This window comes from Dipteris shenzhenensis, chromosome 19, assembly GCF_047967505.1.
Source record: "Dipteris shenzhenensis isolate YYH24624 ecotype China chromosome 19, Dip_SZ_1.0, whole genome shotgun sequence".
In the NCBI taxonomy this organism is placed as follows: Eukaryota; Viridiplantae; Streptophyta; class Polypodiopsida; order Gleicheniales; family Dipteridaceae; genus Dipteris; species Dipteris shenzhenensis.
Genome location: NC_141614.1, coordinates 41,730,323 through 41,756,795, shown reverse-complemented (window position 1 = coordinate 41,756,795; position 26,473 = coordinate 41,730,323). Strand labels below are relative to the sequence as shown.

General features: G+C 43.6%; 1 protein-coding gene across 3 annotated transcripts in view; it reads right to left on the bottom strand.

The window, feature by feature from the left end:
- PAA1 (P-type ATP-ase 1) overlaps nucleotides 1-26,473 on the bottom strand; it is a 139,031-nt gene that overhangs the window by 28,695 nt on the left and 83,863 nt on the right. For 2 of the 3 annotated variants that reach the window (XM_087390436.1, XM_087390437.1), the window contains 3 exons: nucleotides 16,729-16,779; nucleotides 16,442-16,635; nucleotides 16,118-16,262 (listed from right to left, as the gene is read on the bottom strand). The exons of the other annotated variant lie outside the window; for it this stretch is intronic. In XM_087390436.1, the coding sequence (XP_087246562.1) occupies nucleotides 16,118-16,262; nucleotides 16,442-16,635; nucleotides 16,729-16,779 (390 nt within the window). The remainder of the gene's footprint in view (nucleotides 1-16,117; nucleotides 16,263-16,441; nucleotides 16,636-16,728; nucleotides 16,780-26,473) is intronic. 3 annotated transcript variants of the gene reach the window in all.

The window sequence follows — 26,473 nt, the reverse complement described above, 5'->3', positions numbered from 1 at the left end:
CATGTCATAAAAAATGGGGAGTGGGCAAAGTGACTGAAAATCCTGGCTACCCCCATCCAAATCATCCTCGCCTGTCTGCAATCCCATAAGCAATGCTGAGTAGACTCCGAAGCAGAAAGGCATCGAGGGCATGTAGGGTCGGCTCCGAACCTGGACCTCCAAAGGTTCACTGCAATCCCACCATGGATAGAAAGCCAAAAGAAGATAGTGATCTTTCTATTCCTGTGGGATTTCCAGAGTCTCCTCCAGAAGCACCTCTGCAAATCTGCAATGATATCAAAAGTCTCCCAATGAGGAACTCTGGAAGGTCTCCAACCTCTACTACTGAGCTGATATCTCCTGGCATTACTGACCGTGTAACGAAAGAAGGGGATGCTCTTCTCTCGATACCCTGCGTCAATCCACTCCCACTCTCCGGGATCCCACTGCAAATACCTGATGGGAACTCCCCCATAGAGCCAGAGCCTCCAAGACCCGGTGGAGAGTAGCCGGGGTCTGGGTCTAGGAACCACTCTGAATCCGATCCCTGCACCAAAAGACCTACAACCCTCATAGACTGAAAAGCAGACTCAAGCAAGATGTCCTCTGTGGACTTGAGCAATCTGCCACCATCCTGGACACTAAAAACCAAAGCATCCTCCTGTGCATCTCGAAAGGCCAAAACCTGAAGCGGAACACCGCCTCTCGAAAAAGTACCTAGGTGCCCAAGTGGAGGAAGTGAGTGGCATATCATCTGTGTCTACCCAAACCTCTGGAAGGGCTGCCTCAATCTGCAAGATCCTCCCTGCACTCCCTCTGAGATGTCCTGTCAACCTTGACTTGGTCTCCTCTGGAAGCCTGCGGAAAGCTTTCCAAGACCCCATAGAAGATGCAGGTCCCCTCTCCCACCTGGACCACTGCATGTAGAGTGACGCACCAGTGGTCTGCCATGATCAACTAAAATACTGTCATTCCACATGATGGGTTGCCTATCAATCTCTTCCCGAGAGGAAGGAGGAATCCTCCGAAGAGTGCTTCTGAAATTGGCCCAAGCTTTCAGTATGGCAACCATGAGAGGGGACGAAGGTGATCTGAGGTGTGTTGTGGTGAAGATCCACCTAACACTGCTCATCCAGTCTCCTCTTGAAGAAGGTGTGCACCTCTGTATGCTGCTGATAAGAAAGTCCTTCCACGGTTCCTGCCCTGGCATAAGTCCCCACACCACCATCTTGCAAAGTAAAGCTCTGCACTATAAATTTGGATCAATAATATTGAGACCCCCTTCCTGTGTAGGGAGGATGAGGGTCTCCCAAGCCACCCTGGCTAAGGCATCTGCTGTGCCATCAAGCCCACTCCAGAGAAAGTTTCTGATCGGTCTTCTGAGCTGAATGATGTAGTCCCTAGAACGGCACCAGCATGAACAAACAAACCAGGCCGTGGCCAAGAGGACCTGGTTGACCACCACAACTCTAGAGGCAAGATTCAGCTTGGCTGAGCTCCAAAAAAGAAGCTTCCTTCTGATGCTCTCCAAAACGGGAGCAAACTGCTGCGTGGTAGAAATATCCAAGCCGACCTGGCAGCCCAAATACCTGATAGGCTCACCCCTCTGAACCCAAGTGAATCCTATGTCAAGCCCCCAAACTGGAGTGTCCTCATCACTGATCCAAAAGCCATTGGATTTATGCCAATTTATCTGCGCCCCTGCCGCCAAGCAAAATAAATCCAATGCTGTCCTGAAAGAAGTCAATGTCTGTGGAGAGGCATCCAAATAAATCGCTGTGTCATCAGCCAACTCACTGTCAAGCAGCTCCTCTTCTCTTCTGATAGGAAGTCTCAGCCCAAAGATGTCAGCTTGAGATCTAACATAGATGCTCATAGCTTCGGCCACGAATAAAAAAAGGAAAGGAGCAAGGGGGCATCCCTGACGGACTGATCTCGAAATCTGAAATCTCTCACCCCTTACCCCACCAATAAGTACCTGGCTGTGGGCTGATCTGTACAAAGAGGAAACACCTCTGATCCAAGCATCAGTAAAGCCAAAGCGTAGAAGGGTGCCCTTCAAAAAACCCCAATCTACTCTGTCATAAGCTTTTTCAAAATCCAAAAGTAGAATGGCAAGATTCTGGCCACTCTGCATGGCCCACTCTGAAGCTTCCCAGAAAGAAAAAATGTTATCAAAAATGCTTCTGCCATGCACAAATCCCGTTTGAGTGTCATGAATAAGATCAGGGAGAAGTGGCTGCAATCGGAGGCTGATAGCCTTGGCCAGAATCTTGTAACAAGTCCCCAGAAGTGTGATAGGCCTCCACTGGGACACTAAATTTCTGCAACCTCCTTTTGGGATAAGGTGGATGAGACCCTCTGTAAGCGACCCAGGCATCTCGCCAGAGTCCCAAATGGCCTGCAGGGCTGAACCCAATCATATCCCAAAATGCAATGAAAAAAGACGGGGTGAGGCCATCCGAACCTGGGCACTTGCCCTTGTGAAGGGCTGAAAGTGCAGTCATGAACTCTGTGTTGGTGAAAGGTGCATCGAGTAGAACATGCATACCCGGACTCACCAACACAGGGATGCTCTGCCAAATAGCCTGTCTAGCATCCTCTCTATCATGTGTCTCAGGATCAGCAGTAAGAAGGGTGGCATAGAAATCTGAAGCTATGCGTAAGACATCATCAGGATCTGTCTGTAAAACCCCATGTGAGTCAATAAGCTGGGATACACTCTCTCTACTATGTCTAGGGCCAAGAGTAGAGAAAAAGTGTTTATTGACTCTACCACCCATCTGAATCCAGAAGGACTCCCATGCATGAAAGGCATACTCTGCTCTCTGATCAAGCAATAACTGCTGATGAGCCCTTGCTGCCGCAAGGCGCTCCTGAATCCAAGCATCTGAAGGCCGTTTCTGCTCTTCCCTCTGCAAAGCTGCCAACTGCTGGCGAACACCAATCTCACGTCTGAGAATATCTCGTCTCCTGGTACAAGCAACTGAGAGGTAGAAGTCGCTAATACTAGAAAGGGCAGCCGCTACATGTGATGGATATGGCTGCCCATCCTGGACATGAGCAACCCATATCTGCAAGGCTGCCTCTGTAAGGTCCTCCTCTGTGTAAAAGGCATCTGGAATCCTGATGTTGGCAGACCGGCCTCTCAAGTGAGGCTCTGAGAAGCCAGCACAACAGGAAAGTGGTCTGAAGTGGAAACCCCAGCAGCAATGAACGTGATTTTGTAAATCAATGTTTAAGATATTGGTTATTTAGGTCAAAATCAAGGATTCAAATTTTGCTTTTGTATTTAAAGTCCAATCTTGATGGAGTATGAATGTCTTTATATCAAGTAGATCTAAAACATGTTTGAAATTCCATAGGAAATTTTCTAAACTTGCAAGTACTAATTCCTGAATATTGAGTTCACTTCTAATTTGAAATTAATACTGTCGTCTTCTAAAGGAAAATCATCTTTCAACAAAGGTCTCACAACTGTGCAATTTTGCAAGAAATGGGAGCTTATTGCCTACAACTTTATGTAGTAGCTTACTTGAAAAAAACTGATGTATATTGTAATAAATTTCAAGTCTACAATCATACTTGCTCCTTCAAGCAAAAACTATTTTTGTGTTTGTTGCTCCATCCAAAAACCAAGTTTGTGCTTACTAGATTATGCTTGCTAGTTTATGCTTGCTTTATTAACAGACCTTGTACCCATCCATTAAGCAGGGAGTGTCCTCCGAAGTCCAGATCGGCATGATAATCTCCTAATATAGGGATCCTCACTCCCCATTGCAATAACCTCCCTCATGGCTATGATTACAGGATAGCTGTCTGACATCCTGGTACTTGCCAAGATCATATTATGGGGTCTCCTCTTTGAATAGAACAATTTTCTATAGAAAAGAGACTCAGCCTCATCATCAGTAGGCTGTCATGCCTATGTTGGCCAAAGAGTGATAGAGGCCATCTCTTTCAACACCCATCAAGGATGCCTGCCTCGAATGGAAAAGATAAGTTGCACCACGAAGTCAGGTGGTTTTGAGTCTTGACTGGGCTTGAATCGCACTGCTTGCCTACCAGTAGTTGCTACTCAATTGTGGCTGTTGATATGCTGCTGCAGGCTATAGTTTACTGCCTGCTAGTAGTTGCTACTCAATCGCGGCTACTATGCTTTACTACCTCTATCCATAGTTACCAGCCGAAACGGAAACGGACAAAACGGAAGAAACGGAGTTTCCGGCCCCCGCCAAAACAGAAACGGAAGAAACGGCAATATGATACAATTTATGTATAAAATTTTATTCTTTATAAAAATTTATTTTTTATACATAATATTATTATCAATAGAGTGCAAATCATACATAATACAATTATCTATACTTGAAGCTTCAAGCATCAATGCATCATTCATGCCTCTATGATTCTAAATTCTTGAATGATGCTTCAATAATCTGAAATCAACATGTATCATGACTAACAAGTTTGGCATTACAAGAATCTGAAATTTAGAAGTTTGAAGTACTTTAAACTTAGCACACAAGTTGAAACTTGAAACTTGAAACTTGAAAGCATCCAATGTCCAGACTCCATATATGATCATGATTCATGATCCACAAATTTCATGATCATGACTCATGAGTCATGCAAGACTCAAAATAAAAGCACCCATGGATGACATAAAAAAAAGCAGCTGCCACTTGGCACCAAGGTCCAAAGTATACTCAGTAGTAAGTACTGTATCTACTATCATAAAAAAAGAAATAACATAGTCTAGGAATCAAGATGCATCATGCTACAGCCTGCAGGCTGCATGCATGATGCATCTGAAGTGTCATGACTAGGAGTAGGCTAGCACTGTAGTCTGTACAGTCGTAGTCAAGTGACAAGGACCAAGGCACATCACTACTGATCATCTGCATCATCCATGGACGACTCATCATCGTCATCCTCAAGTGAGAAGGATGAAGAGGATGGAGAGAGAAGGATGGAGGTCCAAGGAAAACGGGATGGAGAGTCCAAGAGCAAAGGATGGAGGGATGGAGAGAGCTTAGAGAAGGTGGAGAGAGCAGCAAGGATGCACAGAAGGAGTGCAATGGGCGGGAGGCGGCGAAAAAAGGAGCCAGGCGGCGAAATCGCGATTTTGGGGATCTAGGGCAAAAACAGGTTTTACGAAACGTTTCCGTTTCGCCGTTTCCGTTTCCTGCCACGAAATGGCCGTTTCGTGCAACTATGCCTCTATCGTTCATTATGGTAGGTCTGAGTTTTAGAACTTTGTTGCCAGCTTTGCAAATACTTGACTTGATTCTTTTGCAACTAGTGCTGGACTTACTCGGTCATTAACTCACCCCAGTCATTTTCTTGGGTTTCCGTATCAGCGCGGTATGCAGTGGAAGCTTTTATGTACACGGTGCTTTCATTCTCCTGCGCAGTATGCAGTATGCAGTAGAAGCTGGCTGGCTGATGTCAAGGTCTGCTAGCAACTTGCAGAGCCAAACACACTCTACTCTAGCTGTGAAAGCTGCTCTGTACTCACCTTCACAACTCAAAGTAGCAGCTGTAGGCTGCTTCTTGCTGAACCATGAGATGCATGAAGATCCAAGCAAGAAACAATCGCCATGAGTTAGAGGAGGAGTTTGTACCCTCTACCTTTGGGAAGCAAGTTGTTCAAATCACCGTGGACAGAGTTTCCCCTTCTGCAGGTGTGGGAGTGCTTTCCCCAGTTGACTTCCCTGCTCTTGATAGGAGGAATTTTTCCCAGGAGAGGGTTGTCTCTACTACTAGGTCGGGTAAGGTTTTTCATCCGGCCTCTTCCTCTCGCCGCCAATGAGGATTGTCAGTTGGAACGTTCAGGGCCTCGGAGGTGTACCTCACCGCCGCCGTAGGCAACTGATTCGTACCCAACTTCATCCAAGTGTTACTGAGGGCCCGATTGATATTCTTATAATTCATGAACACAAATTGGATGTCATTGATTGTGCCAAGTCGGGTAAGCTTCTCTCATGCCATACTTTTTCGTCACCCGCTTTGGGCACCAGGGGAGGTACTTGCATTTCTATTTCTTCTTCGATGTTCCCCTTGGTGATTGGACATGGGATCATAGTTCCCTCTAGAGCTCAATGGATCATTCTTTTGATTGGTGGGCGTAAGGTTGGTTTCTTAAAACTCTATGACCCCAATTCAAGAGGGCGTTTGGGACTCGAGTGAGATGCCAAACTCATTTATGGAGGGCCTCATTCATCTTATCTTAAAAGGAGGTTGCAGGAATTTAGTGTCTTAGTGGAGTGTCTTAGTGGAGACCGATGGGTACTTTCTACAAAATCTTAGCAAAAGCAATCAGCCTACGGTTACAACCCTTTCTTCCAGATCTTATACATGATACACAGAAGGGCTTTGTGCATGGCAAAAGCATCTTTGATAACATTTTTTCATTCTGGAAGGCTTCTGACTGAGCCATGCATAATGACCATAGGCTTGCCATTCTATCCTAGACTTTGAGAAGGCTTATGACAGAGTAGACTGGGGCTTTCTAGAGGGTACCCTCGTTCGCTTTGGATTCACAGATGCATGGATCAGAGGGGTGTCAACTCTCTACAAAACATCCCATAGCCAGGTTCTTATTCGTGGAGTCAGGGGAGACAGGTTTCACATTACCAGATCAGTCCGTCAGGGATTCCCTCTAACCTCCTTTTTCTTTTTATTCATGGTTGAAGCTATGAACTATTACCTTAGAGCTCAAGTTGTTATTATAGGACTGGGGCTTCTATTGAGACAAGAGGATGAGCTCTTGGATAGTGAGCTGGCAAATGACACGGCTGTTTTTTGGGATGCCACACCACAGACACTCACCTCGTTCAGGACAGCCTTGGATTTGTTTTGCACTACAGCAGGGGCTCATATTAATTGAAACAAATCCAATGGCTTTTGGATTAGTGATGAGGACACTCTAGACTGGGAGCTCAAGCTGATATTATAGGGCTGAGGCTTCCATTGAGGCAAGAGGATGAGCTCTTGGATAGTGAGCTGGCAGATGACACGACTGCTTTTTTGGATGCCACACCACAGACACTCACCTCGTTCAGGACAACCTTGGATTTGTTTTGCACTACAACGGGGGCTCATATTAATTGGAACAAATCCAATGGCTTTTGGATTAGTGATGAGGACACTCCAGAGTCTAGACTAGGGAATGACTTAGGATTCACTTGGATTCACAGGGGTGTTTCCATCAGGTACCTAGGATGCCAGGTTGGGGTGGGCATCTCTCCAGCACAGCAGTTTGCTCCTAAGTTGGAGAGCATCAGGAGGAAACTCATTTTTTGGAATTCTGCCAGACTTGACCTTGCATCCACAGTAGTGGTTGTCAACCACGTATTATTGGCTACTCCCTGGTTCGGAGATTAGATGGACAGCTCGAGATGGATCTTTACTTCAGCCCATCTTAGATCTCCCTCTTCCTCTCTCATGGCTGCCATTCTAAAAGCTTGGGGCAGCTTCAGAGGCACTCTTCGAAGAGTTCCACCCTCCTCTCACGAAGAAATAGACAGGTAGCCAGTCATGTGGAATGACTCTATATTGGAAGAGCTTGGCAGATCTCTAGGAGTGTCACATTATATGCACTGGTCTAGATGGGAGAGGGGACTTGCTTCCACAGTAGGTGCCTGGAAGGCTTTTAGAAAGTTTCCATAGGATCAGAGACTCTTATCAGTTGGCCACCTCAGAGGGAGTGCAGTCAGGATGCTCCGTAGATAGAGGCAACCATACCAGTAGAGTGGATAGATAAGATGGCATGCCGATGACAAAGTCCACTTGGTTGGGAGCTTTCACAGGGACACGTACTCCTTTACAGGTTATTGCCTTGCGGGATGCACATGAGGAGACCCTTGCCTTTGATGTTCAGTCGAGAGGCAAACTTCTCAGATCTTCAGATGATATATTCTTTTGGAGGTTGTCTTCCAGCCTGTTAGGACTGGAGGTTACATGGAGTGGGGCACAGACTCACAGTGGTGTCTTGATCCTGACCCTGTTCTCTTGGCACTTGGGTCTTAGAGACTCTGGTTATATGGTGGTTCCCCCATTAGGATCTTGCAGTGGGACCTAGGGAAGTGGGAATGGATCGATGAAGGGTACCAAGAGAAGAGCATCCCCTTCTTTCGTTACGCAGTCAGAAATGCCAAGAGATTTCAACTTAGCAATAGAGGTTGGAGACCCTCCAGAGCTCCTCATTGGGATAGTTTTCACATTTCTGCAGTGGTGCAGAAAAACTTTTGGAGGAGGCTCTGGAAATCCCTCAGGATTAGAAAGATCACTCTCTTCCTTTGGCTTTCTATTCATAGAGGGATTGCAATGAACCTGTGGAAATCCAGGTTCGGGGCTGACCCTACTTGTCCTCCATGCCACGTAGCAGTTGAGTCAGTTCAGCATTGCCTCTGGGAGTGCAGACAGGCGAGGATGATCTAGAAGGGTCTTGCGAGGATATTTAGCATTTTTCATAGAGCATCCTTCTTCATGACTTGGGGATCAGTGGCATGGTTATCTCTTACTGGCCCTCAGGTGTTTTTCGAGAAACATGACTCAGACTCGGTCTTCATTATATGACGACACAGTCATGTTCTCTCCAAGATGTCCCCTTCACTCTTTTTAGAGCTGCTCATGCCTCGGTAGACACATCATAGTGTGAGTTGAAGAGAGACCAAAGTGTGTGAGCAGGAGAGCAAGAGAGTAGCAGAGTGAGAGCTGAAAGCAATAGTTGCAATAGAAGAGTGTCGTACAACTGAAGAGTGGGATAGGTTTTATCTAAGTGACAAAACCTTATCCTTCACTAACCGTACTTAGTGAACTAATTGAGGTTAGAGAAAAAAACCTCTAAAATGAGGGAAAAGTGCCCCTAACCTACTTATTACATTACATTGGTCACTGTTGAATTATAACAATAATTCTAACACCCCCCTGCAGTGCCAATGTCATGTACAAGAAAATGATCAATCACCAAAAGGAGATAAGTTCAGGGCACTGCGAAATGCCTCAAACTTTTCACGTGGAAGTGCTTTGGTGAAAATGTCGGCAACATTGTCATGTGTTGACACATAGATCATACTGATCTCTCCTGCATGCAACTTCTCTCTGACGTAGTGATAGTGAACCTCAATGTGCTTCGTGCGAGCATGAAACACGGGATTCTTTGCCACTGCAATAGCACTCTGGCTATCAGTGAGAATTGGAGAAGGACCCTCCAATGAAAGATGAAGATCAGCAAATAAACGACGCAACCAAACACATTCAACTCTCGCTGTGAAAGCTGCCCTGTACTCAGCTTCACATGAGGAGGTAGCCACTGTAGACTATTTCTTGCTTAGCCAAGAAATACAAGCTTTGCCCAAAAAGAAACAATTGCCACTTGTGGACTGCCTAGTGTCATAGTCTCCAGCCCAATCTGAGTCACTGTAGGCATGCATCTGCAGGTCACCCCCCCTGGGAAACATCAAGCCAAAAGACTTGCACCTTGCAAGTAACGGAAGATGCGTTTTACAACCTGCCAATGCATAGTCTTTGGGCTGTGCATATATCTGCTTACCTAAGAAACTGCAAACTGAATATCAGGTCGTGTATTGCAAAGATAAATGAGGCATCCAACAGCCTGACTGTAGAGTGTGACATCAATTGATTCACCTGCATCATGCATTGTAAGCTTCAGCCCCGGCTCCATGGGAGTAGCATCCTGCATGTTGAATCTGTCCAAGAGTTTCTGCACATACTTGGATCCAGACATAACGATGCCACTTTTCTCTTGAGGGAACTGCATCCCCAAATAAAAGTGTAGCAGCCCCAAATCTGACATGCCAAAAGTGGTCTACAATTCAGCTTTAAAATCTGCAATATTATCCTCATTTGACCCTCTGAGCAGTAAGTCATCTACATAAAGAATGATGACTAAAATATCCCCCCCATCCTTCTTGATGTAGAGGGTGCTTTCAGTTGGACTATTGTGCAGCCCCTTGCTGGTCAGAAAGGCATGAATTTTGGCATACCATGCACGTGGGGCTTGTTTCAGCCCATACAAAGCTTTATTCAGCTTGCATACTTGATGTGCATTTTTTGAAATTTCAAAGCCCGGAGGTTGTTTGACATAATCCTTTTCCAACAAGTCTCCATTAAGCAAAGCTGTTTTAATGTCCAACTGATGAACATTCCATTCAAAATTTGCAGCCATGGCTATAACTGACCGAATGGTTGTCATTCTGGATGTAGGAGCAAAAGTCTCCTCATAATCTATGCCCTTTTTCTGAGCATATCCTTTTGCAGCCAGCCTTGCCTTGTACCGATCAACAGACCCATCTGGCTTTCTTTTGACTTTGAAAACCCACCGTGTACCTATGGCATGTTTACCTGGTGGCAAATTGATAACTTCCCAGGTCTGATTTTTTTGAATGAACTACAATTCATCGTGCATGGCATTCATCCAATGCACATTATCCTGCGCTTCTTCAAATGTCTCAGGCTCCTCCTCATCAAGAAGAGTATCTGCATAAGCTGATTCAACTGAAAGAGCTCCCTCCATGTGCCTTACTGTACTACGAGTTCTGCCAGGTAATGGAGCATCAATTTTACTCTCCCTGAGAGTTTGTAACAGCCAATTTGAAACTGTTTTTGCTGCATGTATATCTGCAATTTCTTGCTGAACAACCTCTTCCACTGCTTGTGGAGGTCGTAAGACATCCTGTGGCTAAATCGGAGCATGTGGAGGTATCTGTAAATTGTGATTTGCATCAGATATATCAGCAGGGGAACCCAAGGCAATGGGTAGTAATCCCTCAAAGACATCATCGGAAGAAGTAGGCATATCAAATTCAGCTTGAGTGTGAGCTGAATTTTTTGAAAATATAACATCTCTACTGATAATAATCTTGCGTGTGACAGGATTGTAGAGACGGTAGCCCTTGCTTTCTACACTGTATCCAACAAAAATGCATTTGATTGCCTTATCAGACAACTTATGCCGAAACTCAACAGGCACATGAGCATATGCAAGGCATCCAAAAACACGAAAATGATCCACAGAAGGCTTTCTCCCTTGCCAAACTTCATAGGGAGTCTTCGTCTTTAAAGCTTTTGTGGGAGCCCGATTCAAAACATAATTGGCACACATGAGACCTTCAAGCCAAAATTTGTGAGGCAATCTTTTGCTTTTTAGCATGCATCTATCCATCTCCATAAGAGTAGGATTTTTCCTCTCAGCTTTGCCATTTTGCTGAGGGGTTAGCCTCACTGTAAGCTGATGTGCAATGCCCTTGTCTTTCAAAAATGCATCAAAATTTGCAGACAAATACTCCCCTCCTCTATCTGTGCGTAATGTCTGTATCTTGAGTCCTGATTCATTCTCAACCATGGCTGCAAAGTGTTTGAAAACCATAAACACTTATGATTTGCGTTTCAGCCCATAAACCCAAGTGTAGTTGGAGTAGTCATCTATAAAAGTGACAAAGTAAAGATGACGGTCCTCATGGGACCACAGACATCACTATGAATAAGCTGTAATTTTCGAACAGCTTTTACTGATCCATCCTTCTTGAAAGAAAATCTGTGCATTTTACCAAGAATGCACCCTTCACAGGCATGTGGAGGAGGTGTTTCAAGAGGAGGCAATGCATCAACCATAGCATGTTTTTGAAGTGTCATCAAGCTGCCATAATGCATGTGTCCATATCTGGCATGCCATAACTCCGCATTCTGCATAGCAGCAGTAGGAGTGGAAATTGCAAGAGCATGTGCTGGTCTTTTCTCATACATGTCAAGCTGAAAAAGACCACGTAACAAAGTGCCAGACAATCTCAAGGCATAGTCATTCTCTCTGTCATGGACTGCACACTTGTCATCTTCAAAAATAACCTGAAATCCAGCTCTGTTAAGAGTGTACACTGAAAGTAGATTTTTTGTGATACCAGGCACATACAAGACATCAGAAATTTTGAATGTTGAGCCATCAATGGCTGTAAGTTCAACTTCTCCTGTACCATGAACTGAATAGGAGGAGTTGCTGGCACATGTGACCTTTTTACCAACGGGAGGTGGCACCACTATCAAAATACCATGTATTTTGTGTCTCATTGACACTGAAAGCTGATGCATCCTTGGAAGAATCATAACTGCATGTAAGAAGCGCCCTACAAAAGTCAAAGCCTCAAGGCTACAGTGCAATGAGGTGGTTGACTGCAAATCTGCGAGTGCCAATCCAAAAATGACAGTGAATGTCCTGCTGCTGTAAATGCCAATTAGGCTGCTCAAACACTAAGCAAAATGCACAAGCTCTCCCCAAAGAATGACCTGCAAAAAATATCTGTCCAATCAAAGGACCCCCTACAAATGAGCTGTCTTGCAAATGACCAGCCCAAAACAAAGGGCAAATGTTTGCAAATCTGTCCAATGCAAGTCTGAGCTCAATCTATCCCAAATCTTCGCTGAATGCCACAAATTTCAAAGGACCAATAGCCCAAATCAAAGGGCAAATGCAAATAGAACCCAATATGGCTGTGTCATGCAAATATCAGCAAATCTAACAAAAACCCCAAATTTTGACAAATATGCCAAAAAGAGGACAAATGTGAGAAAGTCCTAACTTTTGCTGTAATTTTACAAATGTGACCAAATCTCTTGCAATGTCACTGCTGCAATATCCTACAAATTTCACTGAATAAGTCCCAATTTCATATCAAAGCAGGCAAATATCATTGCTTTTTGGGAAGATGTGACAAAATGACCTGCAAATCTGAAAATATCTTGCAATCTGCCAGGAAGATCTGAGTCAAAAAGGAGTGAATCCTAGCAAATGCTGCTAGAGCTGGTTAGAGTAGCTGCAATAAGGCCCGAATGACTATAAAAAGTCCAAATCTGAGTAAAAAACCCCAAAAATAGCCAAAAAAAGCTCGAAATCGACTTCTGACAAGTCGTACGGATTCCTGGCAACATCATGCAGCCGTCCATACAAGTCCACACAATCACTACTTTCCACAAAGAAGATATCATTAGCTACCACAGCCTACTTGCTGCAACGGTACTTTGCTTCCAAGAAACCCAACCAACAAGCCCCAAAAACAACAAGCATACCTGGAAGTAAATACATCACAAAGAACATGGTAGAGGCTTTGGAACATACTACTAAGCAGACATCCAGTCTCAACAACAAAATTACCACATCAAAGAAGGCACTCAATGCTTACTCACCCTTTCCGAGATGGAACACAAACAACAAATAGCCATAATCAATATCTACAAACCGCCAGGCACAAACACACAGTTTTTGCTTGATGGTATAGAATGAATCCTCTGAACTATTAACCCAAGATGCACTACTTTACATCTTAGGAGACTTCAACATAGACTTTAGCAAGAAAACAAACAATTCATGTCTCAACAACAAATGGATCAACTCGTCACAACACCAACAACAATACATGGATCTACCCTTGACCACATTTGGACAAATAGGTTGAACAAAAATAGCATCAACGATACAAAATTTATACATTGGCCTGACCATTATGTCATCTACACTGCAATTTGAGACACGGACTAACATCATACATGAACCACTAGCTGCTCAGTTTTCTAAGAGCCTTCGTTCTCAAGGGAGCAGAAGAAGCCACAAGGACCAACAAGGCCAATGGCGGGAAGAGTCCCAGATGTATTGGGACGAGCTAGTGATCCTAAAGCAAGTTATGCCTTACTTGGGGAAAGATCAGAGACCAGTAGGCACTTATACATTTTGACCAAAGGGCAACGGATAATGTTATACCAAATCCCTCAGACTGGGTATCAAAACTGAAGAGTTGGGCAAGGCTCTAGATGCCGATCAAATGTTTCAAGGGGACCCTATGCTTCTTACTTTGTTGATAGGGAAGCCTCATGTGCATGTATAGAGTTATGTAGATCAAGAAGACTTCTACATTTCCCCTCTCAAGCATCATGATGTAGTTCTTGGGATGCCTTGGTTTCATCATAGGACAGTGAAGCTACCTCTTCTTGAAAGACTTTTAGATTTTGTACAAAGGGGGAAAATGCAACGGATCGATGCCAGGAATAGTGAGGAGACTATTCCCATTGAAGCTTATGTTTTTGTTAGCAAAGCAATGAAATCTAATGTTTCAGCGTATTAAAGAAATAGATTTGGAAGTGCATGCTGAAATGAATGATGATGATGATAAGGAAAAATTTTCAGTTTCTTGTAAGTTTTAAAGATTGCTTTTCAGATGTCTTACCAAGGGAGCTAGCCCTAAGAGACCAGAAGATCATCAGATAGAGCTTATGCCTAGCATTGAGCCACCCAATAGACCGCCTTACAGGGTCAGTGCTACTATGGGAGAGGAGATTATGGCTCAAGTCCAAGACTCGTTGTCCAAACGGTTAATTCAGCCCAGCTCTTCTCCTTTCTATTTCCTTGTACTTTTAGTGTACAAGAAGTATGGTTCCTTCCGTAAGCGTGTTGATTACGTGCCTTTAAAAAGTTGACCATCAAGAATAGATACCCTATTCTGCGCATAGATAATGTGCTGGATCAGCTCAATGGAGCTTCTATATTTAGCAAGATAGATCTGAAAATTAGTTATCATCAAGTCCACATACAACGACAGGATGTGCATAAGACCGCATTTGACACTACCTATGGATTATACAAGTATTTGACGATGCCGTTTGGTTTGACAAATGCCCCTGCCACCTTTAACAAAATTATGGATCGTATCTTCCTTCCTTATAGGCACTACATTGATACTTCTTCGATGACATCATAGTTTTTCCAAGTCCAAAGAAGAGCACAAGGAACATCTTGCTTTTTTTTTTCAAGGGCTGCATAACCATAAGCTCTATGCAAATAGCAAAAAAAGTGAGTCTTTCTTGGAAGAGATCCAATATAAAAAGCATATCATTTCCTTGTATATATATATATATATATATATATATATGTACATATATAAATATATGTATATGTATATACATATATATGTACATATATATATATATACGTAACAGCCACAGGGGCTCAGGAAAGGTGGAACAGGCAAGGAGGAGGCAGAAGGGCAGAATGAGCTAGGGGAGAGGGCAGGCTGGAGTGCAGGTCATGGGAAGGAGAAGCAGCTCAAACCCACCTATCACATGCACTAGCCTTGGGTAAAGTCAAAGTCTCATGAACAGATTCAGAGTCCATGTAAATCCAGAAGCTATGCCTCTTAGATCAGAGGATGTGTCTAATCTTGTGACTCTCAAGAGATCAAGACTGAAAAGCATTGGATCTTCAAAGGAAGTCAATACTTTGACATCAGAGGATATTTCCATAGCTTTTTCTGAGAAGGTTTGACAACCTGTCTCGCCTGAGATACCCAGGTCAGGATGCTTGAACCTATTAATTGAGGACGAGCAACAGCTAAAAGCTCATAGCCAAGAGCTTAGTGTGACCTTTGGGACTACTACCCAGGATCACCTGAGCTACTTGGCCTTACACACGGATAGCAGCAAATCAAGGACAAGGACATGCTCCAAAGACACAGACAGGCCATGTCTCATCTAGCAGTTCTATGCTGCATGATCATCAACATACATAGAGAGATGCATCCAAAGGCAGATCAGTTGGATACACGATATTGCCACTGGTGAGCATACATGAGCTGCAACAGTCCCTTATCAATCTGTCAGATTCTGTTGGCATACATGATCATTCAATATATGATGTCGTACTCTCTGCCAAATCACACCTCGCCTTGGAACTGTAGAACTTACTAGCGTATTGGTAGAAATCTGCCAACTCACCTCTGTAAGGTCCACCTAATTTGAAAATAAGGGGCTTCCATCAAATAACAATAAATTGTGGTGAGAACTATGGGCAAGTCTTTAATCAACTCACATCAAGACAGACATTTTCACGTGATGCACAATGATTCTGACTCCCTCCCACTGGAACACCACAAATATAGCTTTGTATAGGAGAAGGAATCTATGATCAATCCCTGAATAAGAGCCCAGTCTAGACGCAAAGTCGGATCCCTGTGTGGATACCAGAAGCATACATTTATGGGAAAATCTTCCTATTAATAATGTTTGAACTATAAAACTCTACCAATTCACAAATAGCATGTTCGACAACCAAAGGTAAAGTGCGGCCATTCACCATGACAGATCTGCAACCACCAGCTCTCGCAGCTTGTACTAATGCTCTAGCAATAGGATGGGATGCTGTGCTTTCCACTCCAGCTGCCAGTGCAAGAATCTCCTGCTCTGTCCATTTTGTCAGCTTTGAGTTCTTACTTTCAGCCCTTCAAAAAAGAGCCAATAATCAACAATCCAGGGGAGTGTCAAAGGCAGCCTTCTGGACTTTCACTGACATAGAGCTCTTGAAAAAATAACTCTCTTCCATCAGAGGGCAGAAATTGTAATGTATCAGAAAAAACACCTTTATCAAAGTCAAGTATAATATATGCAACCTTAAGCTCACCTTAAAGGTATGTCCAGATCACTAGATTCTCCAACGTTGGGTTGTATGCTTGGCACCACTCTTGTGACTACAGGTTTTCCAAGAGTAAGAGTCCCTGTCTTGTCAAAAACGACTGTGTCAACTGATGACACCTTCTCCAGAACATCCCCTCCTCGTATGAGCAAACCTCGCCTGGCACCAAGAGATGTACCTACCTAAAACAACAATCATAGATAGTAAATTTGTCTCACTATTCATAAAATTTGAGAAAGACCTCAATTCAATCCTAGGTCTGCCAGAAGGCTTACCAACACTGCAGTTGGTGTTGCAAGGCCAAGTGCACAAGGACATGCAATCACCTGCAGCACAAGTTTAAAAAAAAGACATCATCATCATGTAGAGCAACATAGGGACAAGGGTCACTCCTAGTGCCGAGCCACATCTGGTTAGTGTATCCCCAAAGAATGCTAGCTCATCAATGTACATACCAAAGAAATCTGAGAACAAGGGGCGTCCCTCCTTCACACTAATGGTGCTACTCACCTTCTCAGGCATGCACTATGTAGTGTGTACTCTGCTAGTAACCCTCTCATACATTGCCATGACCTCCTTCATACTAATGGTGCTACTCACCTTCTCAGGCATGCACTCACTATGTTGTGTGTACTCTGCTAGTAACCCTCTCATACAATGCCATGACTTCCAAATGACATCATCAACCGCCAATACCCGAAGTTGTGAGATGAGGCGAGCTAATGAAACCAAGTCGAATGAAGAAGTCCACAAAGCAACAATAAATCTTATGTCTCCCCACTGCCTAGCCTCCTCAATGAGAGCTCTGAAGTGAAAATGTGGAATGGTCCCATATGAACCCTCACTGGCTCTTTGCAAGTAGACCTATCCACCTAGCCTATTAGCTGATGTGTACCCCAAGTGTTGATCCCTACACCTTGGCCATTAGATCGCCTACCATGATGGTCTAATAGTTAATAATGCACATAGTGTTATGACTCCAAGAGATGGTGGGGTTAGCTCCATGCAAGGGACCTTTTTAAAGGGATCTAATGTGAGCTTAAGTTTACACCTAGTGTGAGGATGTGCTTAAGTTAGGGATATCCCTAGGTCTATATATATATATGAGGTGAAGGTTTGTGTGTGTGAAGATGTCCCCCCTTCCTTGGAACTTATTGCTAAACAGAATGATAGTAATTCCTCCTCATTCTAGCGAATGGAGTCCCCCTTCTTCTGTTGGCCTGATCGAAATCCGGCCAGATTCCAGTGATCAGCCGTTAAATGGTGATATTCTTGTTTGATCTCCGCCTCAATCCGAAGGTGATTCTTGGTCTCAAATCTGAGTTGACCGTGCAAGGCCTTACACTCATCATCATACCAAACATAGCAAGGGACCGATCAAGTGGCTGATGAGCACATAGATTTGGTGGAGAAAGACTAAAGAGCGGCATCATAAAGGGAGTGGGTGATTAGGACAGCTCTATCTTCTAGTAGGGAGGTATCATCAATATCCACAAGCATAGTAGAGAGGTGGGCAACGTAGGCAATGCCTACTAGGAGATGTATGTGGACAAGATGTGCTCAGTCGTACGGAGTTGTTAGACAAGCTAAAAAATAGGTACGTATGGTCGGTCTTGGAGGTGAGAATGGGATGGAGAAATCTGTGAGATGAGAAGCATAGGCACAGGATCCCATGAGATAGTTAGCTACACTAAAGCCGCCTCCATATGGAATCAAGTGAGCCCTCCTGGAGGAAAAGGCCACGTTTCCAAAGCTTTGTAGATAATGAGGTCATGTACCCTATCCATATTCATGGTCTCGTCTCTTTGTGGAGACTCGAGATATGCGTACCTCATCTAGATCAATATGATAGTCATGTTGAAAGTCAATGATCAATACAAGTCGGTCTGTAGCATTGAAGTCTCCAAGAACAAGAACGGCTCAAGCGTCTCACCCCTCATCTTGGAGCTCCCTAGACAAACATGAGGTCTCTAGAGGAAAGTAGCAAACTGCAATGAATAGGCCGCACAAAATACTCACAAGGTTAAAGTTTGCCTGTGAACCGTGCCCCTGAACTACATCTACGCCTATCTCTCTAGTCTTATCATGATTCGCCGACTACCACATATATCCATAGACCAATGGTAGTGCGCCCATGAGATAGTTAGCTACACTAAAGCCGCCTCCATACGGAATCAAGTGAGCCCTCCAGGAGGAAAAGGCCACGTTTCCAAAGCTTCGTAGATAATGAGGTCATGTACCCTATATTCATGGTCTCCTCTATTTGTGGAGACTCGAGATATGCGTACCTCATCTAGATTAATATGATAGTCATGTTGAAAGTCAATGATCAATACAAGTCGGTCTGTAACGTTAAAGTCTCCAAGAACAAGAACGGCTCAAGCGTCTCACCCCTCATCTCGGAGCTCCCTAGACAAACATGAGGTCTCTAGGGGAAAGTAGCAAACTGCAATGAGAGTGCCTTGCAATATCAATAGGCCGCACAAAATATTCACAAGGTTAAAGGTTGCATGTGAACCGTGCCCCTGAACTACATCTATGCCTATCTCTCTAGTCTTATCATGATTGGCCAACTACCACATATATCCACAGACCAATGGTAGTGCGTGTCCTAGGATCTAATGAGTCTCTATGTACAATTCTACCACCAGAACTCAGTTGTCGGTTACATGTCATACAATTGCTTTTTATTTTCATGGACAGCAGGACATTTACATCAAAGACCTAGTGGCCACGTTTTGCAATCCACGTAGACAAGTAATTTTTAGTTTATGAACTCGCACATGACTTCTCTTCATCTTTCTCTTGCCCTACAATGGAATTGAACAATATGTGAAATGAGCCTTATGGTTTACATCCACAACACAGTATGGAGCATAAGATACAACTTACTGGAGCTCGCCCGTCTTTAAACAACTATATAGGCAGAGTTTGTTGGAAGAAGAAAAAACTGCTAGGGATGGAACATATTCATCCTTATATATCTCCTTCGGGAGCACCAATCACTTTGGTGGGAAAAAATGATAACTCTATGCAAATGTGTGTGGATTATAAAGGCCTTAGCAAAGTTACAGTGAAGAACAAGTACCCTTTACCTTGAATGGATGACCTAACTGATCGTGTGCATCATGCGATATATTTCACTAAGCTCGATCTAAGTATAGGCTACCATGAGATTTACATTAGGGAGCCTAAGACAAGTTTCTATACACAATATATGAGGTTTTAGTTTTGCCCTTTGGAGTCACTGATCAGTTGCATAGTGCAATGTATTTCACCAAGCTCGATCTTCGTACACGGTACCACAGATCTACATTAGGGAGGAAGATGTTTCTACAGGCCATCTTCTCCCGGTTCTAGTGATGCCCTATGGACCCTGGTATGTGCCTTGTAGGCATAGTTATAGGCACTTTAGTGTTTTAGTGCCTTTTATGCCACATAGGACATTTACTCCTATGTGACACCTAGGACACTTAGTCCTAGGGTATATCTTCAAGTACCTTGTACTTTCATTTCTCTAATGGAGTTGATGTGACGGTTTATCTCTCTTGACTCTTATACTTGCTCCCACGCTCACTGCACCTACAGTGGTATCAGAGCCCACTAGACCTGTTCCTCTGTACCCGGATCTGCATTGCTCACAGCCTTCAAAAGATCAAGTTGCGCTCCATCCGTACAGTCCATACAACTGTACGGATCACGTACAGATCCCGCGCCCTGCTACGCTTCTTGCTGTTCTACCCGTCGCATCTTACGTACCTGCTCTGTACAAAGTACCTGCGCTGTACAAAGTATCTACATACAAAGCACCTCCATCGTACAACGGTACCTACGCCGTACAACAGTACTTGCACATCAACTGTTCCGTACAGGTGTACTTGCACACAATAGATGTTCCATACAGATGTATCTGCACAAGTACATAGTTCCGTACAATTGTACGTACATGCGTACAGGTCTTCCGTACAGGTCACTGCACCGTACAGATTCCGTACAAGATACATGCTCTCCGTACGATCTTCCGTACAGGTATATCTACAGATCAACCGTCAGCATCTTGTACCTACTTTCCGTACGCATGTACTTCCAGAACAGTTGACCGTACAGGTCTTTTCTTTTCAGGGTATCCCATTTGCAATGGCTAGCAACAATCATGATCTATTTGGCATTCTTCGTGAAGATGATAAGTTGGATGGCACCAACTATCCAATGTGGTCTTATCTCATGAAACATATTCTTGTTGCAAGGCATTTTTGGAATATTGTTTCTGGGATTGATCTGAGGCCATTGATCTGAGGCCAGCCAATGCTACAGTGGCTGCCCCTACTGCTGGTCCCCCTGCAGAGGGTACTCCTCTTGATGCCTTATCCTCTAGCACCTCTGTTGCTACTCCTCCAACTTAGAAACAATCAAGATGGGATGCAAGAGATGCAAATGCACATTCCTGCATTGCTTTATCATGCAAGAGAATCATTATTCCACACATCCGGTCTTGTACGACAGCAAAGTATCCTTGGGACAAATTGGCTTCTCTTTATCAGATTCGCAATGAGGCACGTGTTGCATATTTAAGAAGGCAATTACAGGAAGTCAGTATGAATGAAGGTGACTCTATGGATGCATACCTGACAAAGGTCAAGGACCTCATGGAACAACTTGCCAATATTGATGAGGTGGTGCCAAATTCTGAGCTTGTCAGTACCCCATTGAATGGACTGCTAGATACATATCAAGGGTTTGCTACAACCCTTCGATTAGTGGCGATGGGTAATCCAGACCACTACTCTTTTGATCAACTAGTCACTTTGCTTTTGTAGGAAGAGAAAAGTCATGCTAATAGACAAGCTATTATTCTTGATCATGCATTTGCTTCACAGCAGACAGGAAATGGCAAGGCTTCCAAGCCTATGGGCAAGCCTAAATATTCGCCTAACAATGGCAATTCCTCCAATGCATCTAAAAATACAGCAGATAAGTCAAAGAAGAAAAGATGCAACTATTGTCGCAAGCCTGGGCATGAAATTTCAGAATGCAACAAGAGCATTTGCTTCGGAGAAAAAGAAAGCAGGATTGACAAATAATGCCTCACATGCAATTGAATCCCATGAGCCAGCAGATGCCTCACATGCACATGCTCTCCAGGATGATTGGGCATGGGCTGTCCATTGCTCATTTGATCCCTCCGAAGTTGATTCATTCTTTACTGCTTATGATGCTCAGTCTTGGTATTTTGATAGTGGTGCTTGCAAGCACGTCACATCTTGCAGACAGTTGTTTCATTCCTTAGCTAATGCACCTCATGGGGGAACTTTCACATGTGCTAATAATGCCTCCTATGCTGTAAAAGGAATTGGAGATGTGTAGCTCACATCCATTTCAAGCCATCCTGTCACTCTTACAAATGTTCTTTTTGTGCCCGGCATTGAAGTCAACTTGATTTCAATTTCAGCAATTGCCACTTCAGGTTTCAGAGTGGCTTTTGATGGATATAGATGCCTAGTATATGATCTTCATGATGACAATGCCATAGTTCTCACTGGCACTTTGAAAAAGGGGCTTTATCACCTTGATGATCACTCAGCTGCACTCTCTATTGAAGCATTTGCTATTTCAGATTCACAGCTTGCTGAAACTCATCTTTGGCATGAGAGAATGGGTCATCTTAATTATAGAGCTTTTGCCAAGTTACATTCACAGACATGGCAAATGATGTGCCTCAAACTCACACATTTTCCAAACATGTATGTGAGGGTTGTCTTTTGGGTAAGATGCATCGATTTCCTTTTCAAAAGAATTATCCAAAACTCTCACAAAGGAAATTGCAGCTAGTGCATAGTGATGTATATGGCCCAATGAGGACAAATGTCATTGGGGGGTATAAATATTTCATGACTCTCATTGATGACTTCACAAGATATTGCTAGGTATATGCTTTAACAGCCAAATCTGAAGTGTTCTCATGCTTTCAGAAGTGGCTGAACATGGTTGAGAATGAATCAGGATGCAAGCTTGTCACCCTCAACACAGATAGGGGGGGAGAGTATATGTCCAAGGAGCTAAGCCAAAAGTTGACATGTTTGATGCCTTTGACTCTTGGTTACCTCTGCCTTCCTCAGAGGGGAACTTTGACCAGCAACATGAGCCCCCTGTAGGCCCTCAAACAAGCAATGATCAGCCAATACCCCATGCTGATTTGCAGGTTTCTTTTCCAGCACAAAATGATCCCACTATTCATGATGCAGTGATTGAAGAAAGAGCTGTAAATAGACAGCAAAGGCAAGTTCCCAGATGGCTTCTTGATACATTAAGAGACAACAAACAAGATCAACCTCTTGCTGCCCGGACAAGATCAGGGAATAGACAGATGCATGGTCACTTTCTTGAGTTTGCACTCCTTGCTACAGCTTGCAATGAAGAGCCTTTGTGCCATAAAGATGCTTTTGACAGCAAAGAGTGGATGGATGCAATAAGAGCTCAGTTACAAACCATTGCCAAAAATGACACATAGGAATTAGTAGATCTCCCTCCCGGCAAGCATGCCATTGGTACCCGGTGGATCTACAAATTAAAAAGGAAATCTGAAGGCAGCATAGATCGACACAAAGCTCGTCTTGTTGCAAAAGGGTATGCCCGACAACAAGGCATTGACTTTGAGGAGACCTTTGCTCCCACTTCCAGGATTACTACTATTAGATGTGTCATTGCCATTGCAGCCCATCACCATTGGCAAGTGCACCAGCTTGACATCAAGACTGCCTTTCTTCATGGGCATCTGCAGAAAGAAGTTTATGTGACACCTCCTCTTGGCTTTGAGGTTGTTAATTCTGAAAACAAGGTATGCCGGCTTAGAAAAACCCTTTATGGTTTGAAGCAGGCACCCAAGGCATGGTATGCCAAAATTCATGCACACTTACTATCCCTTGGTTTTTAGAATAGCCCCACAGAGCCCACTCTTTATGTCCGTGGGAGTGGATCTGATTTTTTAGTGTTAATTTTATATGTGGATGATGTGCTAATCCCAGGTCCAAATACTCAGCATATTGCAGCTTTCAAGGCTGATTTGCAGCAAGCTTTTCAATGTCAAACATGGGACACCTACACTATTATTTGGGCATTCAGTTTGCTCATGTTGAGGGGGGTATCATGATGTTAGAGTCCAAGTATATTGGACAGCTCCTTGATCATTTTCAGTTTGAGGATTGCAAGCCAATCTCTACTCCAGTGGACCCTGGCTTCAAATTTTCAGCTCATGATGGGAGCTCACCATGTGATATCACTCTTTACCAGCAGGCTGTTGGATGTCTCATTTACTTATGTCACACCAGACCTGACTTACAGTGTGCACTATCCCAGCTCAGCAGGTTCATGCACATGCCCAGTTCACAGCATTGGCAGGCAGTGAAGAGAGTCTTCAGATATCTCAGAGGCACTCAGGAATTAGCCCTCTTCTATGGTGATCAGAGTTCACTTACCATGTACGTGTACACGGATAGTGACAGGGCAGGTTGTTCGGACACCAGAGTTTCACATGCCGCCAATTAGTTTTTTGCTTGGCAATTCATGTATCTCTTGGCTCAGCAAGAAGCAACCAACAGTTGCCACATCTAGCTGTGAGGCTGAGTACAAGGCAGCCTTCACTGCTACAGTAGAGTGTGTTTGGGTTCGACAGTTACTTACAGATCTTGGTATTCGCTAGACATCCTCCATATTATATTCGAGAGCGGCTGTCAGCAGAAGACAGAGAGTTGTCCTACCATCCCATAGAGGACAACATAGCAGATATGTTTACAAAGGCACTTCCTCGTCCCATGTTCGAAGTCTTCCGACAGGCTTTACACTTGGTTCCCTTTGTTACATGATCTGACATACCTTGAACATTCATAGATGACTATATCCTTTTGGATGAACATGTGCCACCATGACCAGAAAATACCAGGTATTCTGAGACGTTTCCAGAATACTTCAGCCCATACCATGGAGGGGGATTTGTAGGCCATCTTCTCCCGATTCTAGTGATGCCCTATGGGCCCTGGTATGTGCCTTGTAGGCATAGTTATAGGCACTTTAGTGTTTTAGTGCCTTTTATGCCACATAGGACATTTAGTCCTATGTGACACCTAGGACACTTAGTCCTAGGGTCTACCTTCAAGTACTTTGTACTTTCATTTCTCTAATGGAGTTGACGTGACGATTTATCTCTCTCGACTCTTGTACTTGCTCCCACGCTCACCGCACCTACAGTTTCCTAACATAGGTTTTTGTACACGATATGGCTATTATGAGTTCTTAGTTTTGCCCTTTAAAATCACTAATGTGCCTGCTACTTTCCAACAGATGATGAATGACATTTTTTATCCATATATGGGAATGTAAATCATCGTTTCCCTTGCTTGATGATATTCTCGTCAACTATAGAGGAACTTTATCGAAGTATAAGATAGCTATGACTTCCTAGAGGTGAAATTCTTTATGCTAGATTTGCCAAATGTCAATTCTTCAAAAGCGAACTGCTATATCTGAGCCAAATCTTCACTCTTAATGGTATTCAGATTGACCCAAAGAAAGTTCGGATAGTGATTGGACTCACTTAGTTTTTCCAAACATTTTAGGACACAGATAGTCATCCCACAACTTCCAGATCTCTTTCAGCTATTTGGCCAATTGAAAAGAGATTTTGAGTCATTGTGGAAACAAGGAAAGCATCACCTATGCTTCTTGCATTGCCTATGTCAATTTCAAGAGAAATATCACTGATCCTTCTACCTTGTGTGAGGTATTGCCACCAATTATCACATTCTCTTTAGCATTGTGGTTCGGTGCATATCTGAAAACAATTCTTCTTTGTAAGACGAGTGAAGGCTTGCTCCTTAATCAAACCACCTATCATGGCTCGGAACAAGTATCCTCCTTCCGATGATTTCTTTGATTTTTTCTTAAAGTTTTCATTGTAATTTCACATATCATTGACAATGGTTAGGTCGGGGAAGTAACGTCCACCCAAGTTGTAACCATGGGATGAAGTCTATGGAGTTGGTTAATGGAGAGCCAACCAAAGAATGATAGTCTTTGGAGTTGGTTAACAACCCAAGAACTAGATTCTCCAGAGTTGGTTGAGAGAGGCCCAACCCAAGAGCCATCAAGGTTAGGTAACATATTCTCCTTAAGAGTTCTCATCAAGCAGATCGAGTCGGGACCTGAGCTGCAATCAAGAGGATTGCCTAGTACCATCAAGAGACACCTCTGGCTATATGTCTCTCCGAGCGCCAGAATATAGAGGTCGCTACATAGCCTATCCTTATTCCTAGTACACACAAATTGGGTAAGTGTTTTGGAGTGTGTGCCAATACCTTGGAATTGACATATCAAAGAAGCGCAATCTATACGGTGGAAAGACCAAGAGATTATAGGCTTGAGGTAGAACCTCACAAGGAAACTCGCTCCATTGTGTGGACCGCTTTGTGCATTGACAATGCATATTGTGGATATGTCATGTTAATGCTAGGTCATGCATTTAAAGAATGGTGAGAGAATATCATAAGAGGATCCATTTTGATACTTCTCCTTTAAGTCCTTATGCATGTATAACTGTTGTTATTTTGTGCCAACGTGATGCGTATTTGAAGCATTCGCTCTAATTAGGCAACATCAAAAATAAATCTAGTACAATCTCAAAACTGGTTTGACGAGTCTGTATCTATTGGTCGTAGCTTGAGCTACGTGGTGATATCAAAATGCAAGCATGTGGAGAAGGAATGGAGAGAAAAACCATAGTGAAGGGGATGGAGAGAAAAACCCACTTACTATTTTTAGGGAATGTTAAGGAAAGATCAATGCAACTACCACATTGGTACTAGGGCATCAAATTAGGTCGACTAGAGCATAGACTTGATAACTTTGTGACAAAGATCCCTCCATCCATCAAACCACACCCATCAAACCTGCTGGAATTCTCCTTCCTTTTCTCCACGTAGCTATCTACTAGGCAGAGGCTTTCATGCTCTATTTCTTCCATTCCAGGAA